This window comes from Hypanus sabinus, chromosome 6 (assembly GCF_030144855.1).
Source record: "Hypanus sabinus isolate sHypSab1 chromosome 6, sHypSab1.hap1, whole genome shotgun sequence".
Lineage (NCBI taxonomy): Eukaryota > Metazoa > Chordata > Chondrichthyes > Myliobatiformes > Dasyatidae > Hypanus > Hypanus sabinus.
The window spans coordinates 97,137,137-97,153,063 of record NC_082711.1 but is presented as its reverse complement, the minus strand read 5'-3'; the positions used below and the strand labels follow the sequence as shown (position 1 = coordinate 97,153,063).

Genomic DNA, 15,927 nt, shown 5'->3' with positions numbered 1-15,927 from the left:
TTTTTTCATAAAAGCGAAAATCTTCTTTGGTTAGCGAAAACAGGTACTAATGTAGGTCTTTTGTAACAGCGAGTTGTCGTGAAGCGAATGCTCGAAAGTTGGGGGACACCTGTAATTGCAGACTTTAAAACAATCAGTTTGAGATTCATTTGATTATATTGGCCTTTTGAAGATTAGATTCCAAAGTATATTTCAAAATATATTTCCTTGTAATTAAAGTTCTTCACGCCCTCATTTCTCCATGTGTCTCTCAAGTGCTTTAAGCATCCAAGTCAATTCTAAGTTCAAAGTACATTTATTATCAAAGTATGTATACATTATGTAATCTTGAAATTCACCTCCTTACAGACGACCACACATCAAAGAAACTCAAATGAACCCACAAAAAAGGACGGTCAAACACCCAGTGTGCAGAGGGGGGAGATTAAAAAAAAGCAAATAGCATTCAGAACAAAAGTGAGTCCATAGACACAAAGTGTAGAAGAGGCCACAGTCTCTTTCTTTTTCAATCTTTTTATTAGTTTTTTAGAAAAAGAACATAACATAATATTATATTAAATAGGTTATGAATACAATAGATTTGAAATTAAATTAGTAACAAGATAACAATATCTTATTAAACTATCAGCAAAAAAGGATCATACAATATCAATCTAATCTATATTGATTATACATGAAAAGATTAAAAATAATCATCAAAAGAAAAAAAATTATAAAATATAAGAAAAAAATGTACATTTAAGGAAATAATAAAAAAAAATAAACCTAAACTAACATGGGCAATAATAATAGTTTATAAGTATATGATAGTGTCAAAAACTCCGGAACTCCATACCAGAACAAGAATAATAAAAGTAAAGGTTTGGAAGAAGTCAAATTAATTCATATGAAAGTGTCGAATGAACGGTCCCCAAGTTTCTTCAAATTTAATTGATGAATCAAAAATAGTACTTCTAATTTTTTCTAAACTTAAACAAGAAATAGTTTGAGAGAACCACTGAAATGTGGTAGGAGGATTTACTTCTTTCCAATTTTGTAATATAGACCTTCTGGCCATTAATGTTACAAAGGCAATCATTCGTCTAATTAGAGGGGAGAATCGACTATCATCTTCATTTGGTATACCAAAAATTGCAGTGATAAAATGAGGTTGTAAATCAATATTCCAAATTGAGGAAATGGTAGCAAATATGTCCTTCCAATAATTATGTAAAGTAGGACATGACCAAAACATGTGGGTCAATGAAGCCACATCTAAATGACAACTGTCACATTGAGGATTAACCGAGCAAGCTTATCTTTAGACATATGAGCTCTATGTACAACCTTAAATTGTATTAAAGCATGTTTAGCACATATAGAAGAAGAATTAACCATTTGTAAAATTTTTTCCCATTTTTCCGTTGAAATATTGTATTGAAGTTCTTTTTCCCATTCCTGTTTAATTCTACCTGATATCTCTGGTTGTATCTTCATAATCATATTATAAATAAGAGCCACTAATCTCTTCTGACAGGGATTTAAAGTAAAAATCATATCTGAAAAGTCTATCAAAGTTGAATTAGGAAAGGATGGTAAAACTTTATACAAAAAGTTTCTAATTTGTAAATATCTAAAAAAATTAGATTTAGGTAATTTAAATTTGTTAGAAAGTTGATCAAAAGACATCAAACTACCTTCAGAAAAAAGATCGCGAAAACATATTATACCTTTCCTTTTCCATATATTAAAAGCTTGATCTGTTAAAGAGGGTTTAAAGAAAAAATTAAGTAAGATAGGACTATCAAGAACGAAGTTTTTTAGAGTAAAAAATTTACGAAATTGAAACCAAATTCGTAATGTATGTTTGACAATAGGGTTAGATATCTGTTTATTAAGTTTAACTAAATCAACAGGGAGAGAAGAGCCAAGAACAGAAAATAAAGAATATCCTTGTGTACCATTACATTCTAAATTTACCCACTGTGGGCACAATGGTAAATCTAAATCTAATTTCCCGTATAATAAATTCTGAATATTATTCGCCCAATAGTAAAATCTAAAATTGGGTAAAGCTAAACCACCATCTTTTTTAGATTTCTGTAACTGTCTTTTACTTAATCTGGGGTTTTTATTTTGCCACACAAATGAGGAAAATTTTGAATCAATGCTATCAAAAAAAGACTTAGGAATAAAAATTGGTAAGGCTTGAAATAAATATAAAAATTTCGGTAAAATCATCATTTTAACAGCATTGATCCGACCAACCAATGATAAGGATAAAGGATCTAGTAGTAAGTTGTTGAATTTGATGAAGCATAGGTAAAAAATTCAATCTGAATAAATCTTTATATTTCTTGGTAATTTTTATACCTAAATAAATAAAATTATCAGTAACAATTTTAAATGGTGTCCTGTCATTCAGTAAAGTTTGTGCATTTAAAGGGAAGAGTTCACTCTTATCCAAATTTAATTTGTAACCAGAAAAACTACCAAATTGAACCAACAAGGATAGAATAGCGGGAATAGAATTATCAGGATCAGAAATATATAGCAACAAGTCATCAGCATAGAGCAATAACTTGTATAATTTCTCATTACGGGTAATACCAGAAATATTAGGGGATTCATGAATAACAATGGCTAAAGGTTCTAATGCAATATTAAATAATAAAGGACTTAAGGGACAACCTTGTCTCGTACCACGAGATAATTGAAAAAAAGAGGATCTATAATTATTCGTAACAACAGAAGCAACAGGTTTATAATATATTAATTTAATCCATGATATAAAATTAGAACTAAAATTAAAATTCTTCAAGGCATTAAATAAGTATGTCCATTCAACTCTATCAAAAGCTTTTTCAGCATCTAATGAAACAACACATTCTGGGGTTGTGGGTGGGGAAGTGTAAATTATATTAATCAATTTTCTAACATTAAAAAAGGAGTATCGGTTCCTAATGAAACCAGTTTGATCTCCTGAAATAATCTGTGATAGTTCCTTTTCTAACCTAATAGCTAAAATTTTTGTAAGAATCTTAGAGTCTACATTTAGTAACGATATAGGGCGATCGGATGCACATAAAGTAGGGTCTTTATCTTTTTTAAGAATTAAAGAAATAGTAGCTTCATAAAAGGACTGGGGTAGTCTCTTCTTAATAAATGCATCATTAAAGATTTCACATAGTCAAGGGGAAAGCAAAGAAGAAAAAGTTTTTTAAAATTCTATAATATAACCATCAGGGCCAGGAGCTTTCCCTGAATTCATCGATGAAATAGCCTCTCCTACCTCAGCCATAGAAATAGGAGCATCAAATAAACTTCGATCTTCATCTGTCAGTTTGGGAATATTCAAATTGTTAAAAAAATTATCCATCATAGACAGATCACCATCAAATTCTGATTGATATAAAGATTTATAAAAATCTTGGAAAGTATTATTAATTTCTTTATGATCAGTAGTCAGATTACCATCTTGTTTACGAATTTTAATAATTTGTCGCTTAGTCGAAATAGCTTTTAATTGATTAGCTAACAATTTACCAGTTCGATCACTACGGATATAAAACTGAGCCCTGGTCTTAATTAATTGATTCTCAATTGAAGAAGATAACAGTAAGCTATGTTCCATTTGCAGTTCAACTCTCTTCTTATAAAGTTCCTTGGTAGGAGTAACGGAATAAATATTATCAATTTCTTTAATTTTATCCACCAATAAAGCTATATCTAAATATCTTTGTTTTCTTTTACCAGCAGAATATGAGATAATTTGTCCACGAATAAAAGCCTTAAAAGAGTCCCAAAGTATTCCTCTATCAATCTCTTCGGTATAGTTTGTTGAAAAAAATAAGTCAATTTGCTGTTTTATGAAGGTAATAAATTCTGGATCTTGAAGCAAAGTAGCGTTGAGTCTCCAAGATCTAGTATTAATGAAGGAGTCCGAAATCTTGATAGATAACTTCAAAGGTGCATGATCCGAAATAGCAATAGAATCATATTTACAATCAATAACATCTGCTAATAAACGATGATCAATAAGAAAATAATCAATTCTAGAATAACTATGATATACATGTGAAAAAAACGAAAATTCTTTATCTTTAGGGTTCAAAAACCGCCATATTTCAGTAATTCCCGAATCAACCATAAAAGAGTTAATAAGTAAAGCTGATCTATTCGGAAGAGTTCGAATAGGTTTAGATCTATCCATCAAAGGATTCAAACAACAATTGAAATCTCCACCCATTATGAACATATATTCATTTAGATTAGGAAGGGCAGTAAATAAACGTTTAAAAAATTCAGGGTAGTCAAAATTTGGAGCGTAAATATTAACTAAAGCCACTTTTCGGTTAAAAAGTGAACCAGTAATCAACAAAAATCTGCCCTGTGGATCAGATATACTTTCATGATGTATAAACGAAATTGAGGGGTCTATAAAAATAGACACACCCCTAATTTTAGCAGTACAATTCGAATGGAATTGTTGACCCTGCCAGAACCTAAAAAATCGTTGATTATCCTCCCTCCTAATATGGGTCTCCTGTACAAAGATAATATTAGCATTTAGTCTATGGAATACTTTAAATATTTTTTTACGTTTAATCGGATGATTTAAACCATTAGTATTCCAAGAAATAAAATTAATAGACTTATCCATCATGCTAATATTAATTGTATATATCATGAAAGGTTAAAAAAAACACATAACCCATAATTCAGGAAGAAGGAAAAATGATACAGGAGCAACCGGAGAACATGACACCTCACCAATATTAATAATTTGAAGTTGGCCCATGAACTAAAAGCAAAAAAATAAAAAGCAAAAGCGTGAAAAAAGATCCCTACCTCCTCCCCCCACCCCTTGAAAGAAAGCCAAGCGGCAGGCGCATAAACTAACACTAATATTACCCCCATTTCAAGATGGCAGCTCCATAAAAAGATAAAAAAAACTATATAACACCCAGATTTAAATATAGGGTTGCAAAGAGAGAATATATATCAATCAGAATGAGAAAAAATAATATAATAAAACAAACGATCATTAATAAAAAAAAGTATAAACATTAAAATTTGAAAGTGTAATATACCTTTAAAAAAAATTTCATGTTCAAATACAAGAAAAATGACATTTCAAAAGCAAAGACTTATGGGAAGAAGAAACGACATTTTGAAAAAGCCATATTACAAAATATAGATGTAAGTTCAGCAATCTATTAAAAAATTTAATAAAAAAAGTTAACAAAATAGGATTAAAAAAGATTTAATAAACACTACAATATATATAAAAAAAGACCAAAAAAATCCAAAACATTCGTCCCATTTCCAAGTGCAGGCAAACAAATAAATGCTTACAGAAAGCAAAGTCTATGGGAAGAAGAAACGACATCTTAAAAAAAGTAAATCCTTATTACAAAATATAAACGTGTATATCCGAAACAGAAAAAAAGAATAATAAAAAAAAGAGATATTATAAAAAATTAAAAGAGCATCTATAAACGATGATGATAGTAAAAAAAAAAGAAACCAGACCCGTAGATCAGGATAAGAAGTTATAACCCAGCTTCATAGGTTAAAAGTTAAAATGAAATGGCATCTTCTCTCCAAAAAATCTTCAGCATAACACATAGTTCAACTTGCACTAGAAGATCGATAATCTTCAACGAATTTCTTCGCTTCTTCCGGAGTGTTAAAAAATTGCTGACTGTTGTCGTTCAACGTAATTCTAAGGTTCGCTGGATATCTTAAAGCTTGTTTAAGTCCAATCGAATGAATCTCTGCCATCACTGGTTTAAAAGCGATTCTCGCTCTCATTACTTCGAATGAATAATCTTCAACAATTCGAAATGTGTTGCTATTGTGAGAAATCTTACCTTTTTTACGAGCTAATCGAATTAAAAGCTCTTTCTCCCGAGGATAATGAAGGCGAACAATCACAGCTCGTGGTTTGCCACTCGCAGCCGAAAACCTCGCAACTCTGTGAGCGCGGTTGATAACAGGTTTAGTATGCAAACCTTCACGACTGAAAATTTCCCACAATAATTTAGAGAAAAATTCAGTTAAATCACTGGACTCAACTTTTTCGGGGAACCCGATAATTCGCAAATTCTGTCTGCGAGATCGGTTTTTGAGATCAGTAATTTTAAACTTATACTGATCTATTATTTTAGCAGTCGAATGTACCTTCTTCTCCAGTGCTTCAATTGTACGTACTTTTTCACAAATTAATTTTTCAAGAGTCGTAATCTTATCTTCATGCCGCTGAATATCTGACGCCTGCGATTGAAGCTTAGTATCAAGCGATCTAACAACTCCTTCAAGTTCAGATATTTTCGTGGTAAGCTTATTTTCCAAACTTGCCAGTTTACTTTCCAATTTACTTTCTAGCCTGCTTTCCAAAGTTGCAAGTTTAGCATCCGGAAGATGAGAAATTGCGTCGATGGATAAAGGATCCTTAGACAATTTCTTGCTTGTAGCCATTTTAAGTTTGACAAGATTAAATCAAATATTGTTTTAGGGAAAAAAAAGTTAATCAAAAGTATCAACTCATATGATTAGGTTCGAAAAGATTTAATTAAAGGGTGATTATAGTTGAAAAAATGAAGAGCGCCTAAAAGGCAGATGCTTACGTCACCATCTTGAAACTCCACCCCGAGGCCACAGTCTCAGCTTAGTTCTTTTACAACCCTGTAATTTTTTACACCTCTGTAAACCCATGAGCCTTGGTGTCTTAGTTTGTTCCTACGAAATGAATAGAGATACTTTACTAGGCTAAATGTTCCATAGAAATGAAGGTAGTTGTTGAGAGGTCAAACCTCCAAGACAAGAAAAATAACAATTTAGAGATATCATTAAACTCAGAGACTTTATTTCAAAGTGCAAATGTGGAATTATCTCACAATCTGGCCTTTGCAATTCAACCCATTCTCAAAATTTAGCTTCCAATAATTTCAGCTTAAATGCCCAGTCCATTGTATCTCAGGATCTTTCTTTAAGTCATATTAGGTCATCTACCCTTCCATAGAATTAGAAATGTGTGGATGTTTATAACAGTTGCAGTCAGTTTAATTAAAATTTTAATAATTATTTATAGCATTAAAATATCTTACTGTGAAGGATTTCCAGATGCTGCAGTGTAATTGTGGAAGCTTAGTTGAGTGCATTTGGACAGCTTGACCAATGCCTGAGAGTTTAAACTCAGCTTGGACTTGAGTGCAGGAAATAGGTTAACTTGGAGCTACACTATTTTGGGACAAAGAATCAGAATCAGAATCAGCTTTATTATCACCGGAATATGTCGTGAAATTTGTTAACTTAGCAGCAGCAGCTCAATGCAATACATAATCTAGAAGAAAAGTGAATAAATAAATCAATTACAGTATATGTTTATTGAATAAATTAAAAATCATACAGAAACCGAAATAATATACATTAAAAAATAAGGTAGTGCTCATGGGTTCAATGTCCATTTAGGAATCGGAAGGCAGAGGGGAAGAAGCTGTTCCTGAATCGCTGAGTGTGTGCCTTCAGGATTCTGTACCTCCTGCTTGATGGTATCAATGAGAAAAGGGAATGACCTGGGTGCTGGGGGTCCTTAATAGTACCCAAGATGGAACTGACCAAATTTACGACCCTCCACAGCTTCTTTTGGCCCTGTGCAGTAGCCCCTCCGTGCCAGACAGTGATGCAGCTTGTCTGAATGCTCTCCAACGTACATCTATATGTTTTTGTTGACATAAGTCTCCTCAAATTCCTAATGCAGAATTGTCGGTGTCTTGCCTTCTTTATACCTGCACCAATACGTTGAGACCAGGTTAGGTCTTGACACTCAGGAACTTTAAACTGCTCACTCCCTCTTCTTCTAATCCCTCTATGAGGATTGGTATGTGATCCTTCGTCTTACCCTTCCTGAAGTCCACAATCAGCTCTTCCATCTTACTGACATTGAGTGCAATGTTGTTGTTGCAACACCACTCCACTAGTTGGTATATCGTACACCTGTACACCCTCTCATCACCACCTGAGGCTACATCCACACTAGACCGGATAATTTTGAAAACGCCAGTTTCACGTAAAAATGATAGGCGTCCACACTAGGGGTTTTTAAAAATATCTCTGTCCACATTAAAATGGATATTTTGGCCAATCTCCTCCTACTGTGCATGCGCAGGACACATCTACGGAAAACAAGTGACATGTTTGGTGTCGAATCTTGCAGTGAAAGAGTTGGTGTGTTTGTTCAGTTACAGACTAGAAAAACCTAAACGATGGACAGCTATTGGCTCTCGCGCAGGAGGACTTAAAACTAAACAAAAACAAATATTGGAGCGTATGGAGGCAACCGACTGGGAGTTCATGGACAGTATGACCTGGGTGATGACGTACATTGAAAAACTGATGAACTCCATTGCATTAATAAAGCACCTTGTTAAATGTATAAAACATGTCTGCATCAGTGTTATCTTGTATTTCCATACAATGTTACATTAGGCTGTTACACATCTATTGTCAGAGAAGTACTTGCATAAATAGGTAACCCGCCTTCATACAAGCAAGGACAGAAAACAGGGCAAAGTGAGTATACTTATTTTATGGGTTATGGGTTCAGTCATGGGTCAAAGTATTTGGTGAGTACATTTCTAACACTTCTGGCTTCAGTCTCGTTGCCGTCTGTTCTGAAATTGTTAGGTTGCGTTCAAGAAAACAATGAAATGGCTCGCTGCCGTCACCATCTGTTCTGGCATGACATGACAGCATTTTTAGATTTCTCCAGTTACACTGTTCACACTGCTCTGGCCAATCAGGCGTTTTCAAAATTACACACTCTAGAGAGTGTTTCTGAAAAGCTCTGTTTTCAGGGGACAAAAATGCCATTTTAGTGTGGACCGAGGGTAAAAATCAAGAGAAAAAGCTTCGGTTATGGATTTATCTGGTGTAGTGTGGATGTAGCCTGAGATTCTACCAAGAATGGTTGTATCATCAGCAAATTTATAGCCACACAGTCATGGGTAGGTATAGAGAGAGTAGAGCAGTGGGCTAAGTACACACCCCTGAGATGCACCAATGTTGATCGTCAGTGAGGAGGAGATATTATCACCAATCCGCACAGATTGTGGTCTTCCAGTTATTGCAGAGGGAGATACAGAGGTCCAGGCAGAAAATGCTGGAAATACATAGCACTCTGACACCATTTGTGGAAAGAGAAACAGAGTTAATGATTGAGTTCAGAGACTATTGATTAAATGATTGGAGGATGTAGCTATGAGAGTAGTAGAGGCAACTGAGGTTAAAGGAGAGGTGACGCCACTGGTTCATTTGAAAACTAGGGCAGAAATTTTAAAATCTAGGCATTGTTCTATAAGGAGGCAATGTCAGTGATCACATTATCTGTACTTTTTTGTGATAGTAGCATCTATTGCTTTTGTAAGGTCAGTGGGGTGACTTAAGATTCAGCCAAAAGATTCTCAAAAAGAGTTTTATGATGGTATGTTTTGTGTGGCCATTGTAACTAAGACTATTGCAAATTGAATTTAAATTCCATAGCTGACATAGTGGAATGTGAACTTATTTTTTTGTTTTGTTAGTCATAAAGTAGTAAAGCAATACAGTCCTTCAGCCCAATGAGTTTATGGCAACCATGATGTCCACCGAACTCGCCCCAGTTTCCTGTGTTTGGCCTATATCCCTTGAAGTCCCACCCCTCCATGTACCTATGCAAGTGATACAGTAATACCTGCCTCAACCACTTCCTTTGTCATGTCGTTCCATACACTCACCATGCTCTGGATGACAAGGTTGCCTCTCAGATCCATTTTACATCTTTCCTCTCACACCTAAATCTTTGCCACCTGGTTTTGGGCTCTCCTACCCTGAAGAAATTACTATTGCTGACCACCTTATAACATTAAACATTTAAGCATTCTCCTATTTTCCTGGGAATGAAGACCTGTAGTGGCCACCCTGCACTACAACTAGGGCCTCCTAGTTTTGCAACATCATCATAAATCTTTTCTGCACCCTTTTCAGTTTAACCTTATCTTTCCTATAATGGTTTCCAAAATGGTACTCTGTACTTGAAGAGTGGCCTCACCATTGACCTAAGCAACTGCCGCATCGTATCCAAACTCTCAGACTTAATACACTGACTGATGAATTTCTCTTTTTTTTCACTTCCCTATGTGCATAGTTTGTTGATCTATAGTTCAGCCAGCTATACACAAGTACTCTAAGGGCCCTCTGTTCCAATACACTCCCTAGTGCTTTACTGTTCATAGTGCAAGCCACATTCTGGTGTGACTTTACAAATTGCATCACCGCACATTTACCGGTATTGAATTTCATTTGCTATTCCTCTGTCCACTTTCCTAACTGATCAAGATCCCCTTGTAATTGACAATAAACTTTTCCACTGTTAGCAGCCCCTCCTAATTTCATGTCATCCATAAACTTCCTGATTTTGCATCCAAATCATTGATATAAATAATAACAAAGGTCAAAACACCAACCTCTGAGGCACACCACTAGTCACCAGCCTCTATTCTGAGGACCAGACTTCAACCACCACTCTCTGTTTTCTACCTCTGAGCCAATTTTTAATCCACCTTACCTGCTTTACCTGGATTCTATGCAAGGCCTTCCAGAGCAGCTTACCATGTGTTGAAGGCCTGGGTGAAATCCAAATAGATAACACCTGCTGTCCTTCCCTCATCGACCTTTGTGGTTACTTCTTCAAAAAACTGTCCAAGTTTTGTCAAGAATGAATTGGTACACACAAAGCAAAGCTGATCCCTCTTAATCGGACTGTCTATCCAAATGCTGGTAGATAATGTCCCTCAGAATTCCCTCCAGTATTTTCCCCACTTCTGAAGTCAGGCTAACTGGCCTGTAGTTTCCTCACTTTTCTTTGCTACCCTTTTTAAACAATGGAACAACATTAGCCATCTTATTTTCTTCAGGACCTTCAACGAATGTTAGTCCAGTAATTTATACTCTGTTCCATGACAATAACCCATTATTTCTGAATTGTTTTATTATTGTCGAAATTACTGAGGTACAGTGTGAAACTTTGCTTTTCAAGTATTCATACAGCCCATTTCAGAAGGTCAAAGGAGTACAATGTAAAAACAATAACAGAATGCAGAATATAGTCTTACGGATTAATTACCGTGCAGGGAGACAAAGAAATGCAAAGCCATGACAAGGTAGATTGTGAGGTTTAGAGTCATCTCATCATCCAACAGATGCATTCAATAGTCTTGTAAAAGTGATCTGGAAGTTATCCTTGAGCCCAGAAATATGTGCTTTTCTGCTTTTGCCCAACGGAGTGGGGGAAGAAGTGAGAATATCTTGCTTTATGGAGACAGTGAGAAATATTGACAGAATCTCTGGATTTTCAGAGATTCTGGTTTTCATGATGCGCTGAGCTTCGTCCACAAGTCTCTGGAGTTTCACTTTCACAAGGTGCTGGGTGCCTTCCCATATAGAAACAGAAGGTCATAAACTCTATCATTTTAGATGCAAGATGTTCTTTTGGGTCATCGATGAAGTTAATTTTTTGCAAGGGGACTTTGAGGTTATCCTTACTGTGTTTTGCTGTGCTGGAAATTATCTTGTCAGCATAGATCTCCCTTTGAGATGTAGTCCTGTAATTGCTGTCTCAATTGCAAGCTGCCATTGTAGAGAAGAATCATTCGTGTGAGTAAATGTCTTCTTCAAGCATCTCTTGTGGTTGCCACAGTGATAAACAGATAGTGAGGTCAGAGCACCAGACAAAGGAAGACAATACAGAAGTAGAGAAAAGAAGAACACCAGATCTTACCTGTAGTTCTGTACAAGTAATTTATAAATGGAATAATAACTGAGATTTCGCATTATGAAAACTGGTCTGCAATGGTGGTAAGCATAATGTTTAGAATTAATGAAGAGTGAATAAATTTGCTGAATGTGTGGGACAAAGCCAGAAGAGAGCGATCTCAACTGAAATTTTAATTGATATAACTGAGTATTGGGAATATACCATGAATGTGAATATTTTATATATGTTCAGTTGCTAAAAGGGAATAGATTACTTCAGGGTTCCAATTCTCTGCACTTCTTTTGTTTTTAATGCCAATGACTTGTTAACAAACTTTCACTTTTTTTTGCAGAGCATGGACAAAGTTCAAGACTCTGTGAAGGAAGGAGCCTTGATCATCGAAACATTAATAAAGCAGCGAAGTCCTGTTCTAGCTGGGCAGCTCCTTGTGGTATGAAGGCAGCCATTCATCAGACTTATAAAAGTCATAAGTAGATGCTGTGACATCTGAAGGAACACACCGCCCTCTGATGATGGCAATGAAAAGCTACACATATCCTCTCTCTTATTTTATGAAATCCAGCTCTGAATGGCAGAAAGTAATTAAGTTACTAAAAGCAACACAGCAGAATCATTGTTCTTCAGAAGAACCTGATTGTTGATACTCTTTTTAAGAATCTTGAGGTTCTACTCTCACTTTACAAAGATTTACTTACTATTCAGCCCTTCTAGTCCATGCTGTCTCGCTGTAAGCCATCCCAATGATCCTATTCCACATGTAGCAAGACGTGTCATTTTCCCTCATATATCCATCAACTCCCTTTCGATTCCTTTACGACTTCCATACCCTTAGAGGTAATTTACGCAAGCCTATTAACCTAACAGCCAGCACATGGTTGGAATTTTGGAAATTTGAGCATGTGAACGAAAGCCATTTTAATAATGGAGTGAAAATTTAAATTCCTGTTAGACAGTATGAAATGTCCCAGGAACAGTGAGGTTACCTCTCCACATTTAAGAAAACAAAACCTAGAATAAAAACCTCCACCATTACAGACTGAAAAGTCCATCAGCTCTAGCAGTTCTCCCGGACTTCAATCAAGCATTACATTATCGAGGTGCAAAAACAAAGATTTATGTAAACTCAGTTCATTTGAGTTTTGAAATATTGCAATTTGCAAAATTTCATTCAGGTTTTTACAAAAGAGGGAGTTTTTTTATTATTGTTCTAATTGGAGAATTTAAAGCAGTAAGAAAATAATAAAATAATTGTATTTTGTAAATGAAAAGCTTCTCTGTGATTGATTTCAACCAATGTTAACAGTACCTGCATTCTATATGTTGTAAATTGACTAAAAGAAGCAGTCACAAGTCTTTCATTTCTACCAGGTCCAGACTGAAGCTGTATTCTGATGAAATTTGAGGAAGGGAGGGGTGGAAATGATGGGGTGGGTGGATATATAAAACTGAGGTGCATAGGAGCTTCTCACTGAGGTGGCAAAATTCTCTACTCCTGATGGTTGTGGGACTAGATCACCGTATGTATTTAAGGAAGCAGTAGACAAAGTGAGGATTATGGAGTACTGGCACAGAAGTGGAGATAGGGCCTAAGGCAGAGTGGTCATGAACATTACTGATTGGTGGAGCAGGATTGTTTGGCGGAGTGGCTTACTCCTGATCCAATTTACTTAACTTTTGACCACACTAGTACCTGGTATTCTCTTGGTGTACGGTTGCATTCTTATTGTCAGTGCTGTCTTGGTGTTGCTTCACCTCAGCTGAAAGTATTACTGTTGTACAAATGATGCATATATGCAACTCCCCCTTCAACTTTGCTTGCTTTATTCTCATTTTTGTTGTTTTTTTGCATGCTAGCACCAAAACAGACATGAGTGCTTGGTCTTTTGCTGCCCAGACAGGACTAAATGAAAGAGCCAAGAAGAGCTGCAAAGAGTAGTATAAAAAGACTGGAAAATATGAAAGGAACAAGATTTGAGAAAAATAATCTAAACAGCGGGGAGAAAACATTGGCGTGGGAAGTTGATGATGGCAATTGTTCAACAAAGAATAACATTCACACAAGAGTGTTAAAGATAATCAACCAGGAACCAAGGTGGGTTGTTAAGCATGCAGATGATAGATGTGTGCTCCAAACAGAAATGGGGATCAATATAAGTATTGGAGCCCCTGCTACATTTAATGTAATCATTCATGAAAGAACCTTTCCATTGATATGCCAGTTTAATACAAATACTTTATTGTCACCAAACAATTGATACTAGAGCGTACAATCATCACAGTGATATTTGTTTCTGCGCTTCGCGCTCCCTGAAGTACAAATCGAAGTAAATATAATAAAAATTTAAATTATAAATCATAACTAGAAAATAGAAAAGGGAAAGTACGGTAGTGCAAGTCAGGTCCGGATATTTGGAAGGTACGGCCCAGATCCGGGTCAGGATCTGTTCAGCAGTCTTATCACAGTTGGAAAGAAGCTGTTCCCAAATCTGGCCTTGCGTATCTTCATGCTCCTGAACCTTCTTCCAGAGGGAAGTGGGACAAAAAGTGTGTTGGCTGGGTGGGACTTATCCTTGATTATCCTGGGAGCACTGCTCCGACAGCATGTGGTGTAAAGTGAGTCCAAGGATGGAAGATTGGTTTGTGTGATGTGCTGGGCCAGGTTCACAATTTTCTGCAGCTTCTTCCGGTCTTGGACAGGACAACTTAAATACCAGGTTGTGATGCACCCTAGAAGAATGCTTTCTACGGTGCACCTATAAAAATTAGTGAGGGGTTTAGGGGACAGACCAAATTTCTTCAGCTTTCTCAGGAAGTAAAGGCACTGGTGGGCCTTCTTGGCAGTGGACTCTGCTTGTTTAGACCAAGTCAGGTCATTTGTGATACTCACCCCGAGAAACTTAAAGCTTTTGATCTGTTCCACCTGCACACCACCATTGTAGATGGGGTCATGCGGTTCTCTACTCCTTCTGAAGTCAACAACCAATACCTTCGTCTTGCTGACGTTGAGGGATAGGTTATTGTCTTCACACCATGCCACCTTGTTCTTAATTTCCTCTCAGTACTCAGACTCATCATTACCCAAGATGTGGCCTACAATTGTGGTGTCATCAGCAAACTTATATATTGAGTTTGATGGAAACTTGGCTACACAATCATGGGTGCACAGTAAGTACAGCAGGAGGCTGAGTACACAGCCTTGTGGGGCACCAGTGCTCAGCATGATTGTAGAGGAGAGCTTGTCCCCTATCTTTACAGCCTAGGTCCTGTCTGTGAGGAAGTTAAAGATCCAGCTGCAGATCTGAGTGCTAAGACCAGGTTCCGGAGCCTAGGAATCAGTTTATTTGGAATGATGGTATTAAAGGCAGAGCTGTAGTCGATGAAAAGGAGCCTTACATATGCGTCTTTATTCTCCAGGTGTTCTAAGGAGGAATGTAGTGCCAGAGAGATGGTATCTGCCATTGACCTGTTGCTCCGGTAGGCAAATTGCAAAGCGTCGAAGTTGACTGGTAGGTTATGGTTGATTTGTGTCATAACCAATCACTCGAAGCACTTCATAGCAATTGATGTTAGAGCCAAAGGTCGGTAGTCATTCAGGCATGCTACCTTGCTTTTCTTTGGCACCGGGATTATCATTGCCTTCTTAAATCAGATAATTTCAAAAGGTTACAGTGAACTTGTATGGATTTTATTCTATTTATGTTTTCTGTTTTTTAAATACAACATTCAGTAGAAAGTACTCAGATTTTCATCAGACTTTGCCTGGATGAAGGCAGCATAATTAAGTGGATAGGGGAGTGGTGAAGAATTGGTGAAATTGGACAAAAAACAACAACAAAAAGTACTAAAGAGAAGAGGTAAAAGCGGAATACCTCTCTGTGGAATGCTTCTTGAATGCCTCACAAAGCTGGGAAGGTTGAACATGGAAACAAGTTTCAAAGAGATCCAGAATGAGGCAGGAATGAATGAAAAGAGCTGGAACCACCTTACTTTGATAGTGTCATTTAAATTATAAACATCAAAATATTTGTGTCATTTAAATTAGAAGAATCTAAATATTTAAGTGTGATATTTATTTGATTTATGGATAATCCTGCTGCATAAAATATCGGCAGACGTGAGTGCTGTTGCTA

The 15,927-nt window shown here is 36.1% G+C and overlaps 1 protein-coding gene across 4 annotated transcripts in view; it reads left to right on the top strand.

Moving 5' to 3' along the window:
* The window catches only part of crppa (CDP-L-ribitol pyrophosphorylase A), a 316,111-nt gene that overhangs the window by 291,233 nt on the left and 8,951 nt on the right, over positions 1-15,927 (top strand). For 2 of the 4 annotated variants that reach the window (XR_009512724.1, XM_059972642.1), the window contains one exon: positions 12,129-13,027. Coding sequence is in view for 2 of the 4 variants with exons in the window: in XM_059972642.1 (XP_059828625.1) it covers positions 12,129-12,233 (105 nt within the window). In the remaining 2 variants the exon portion in view is untranslated. The other 2 variants (XR_009512723.1, XM_059972644.1) reach the window with 2 other exon arrangements.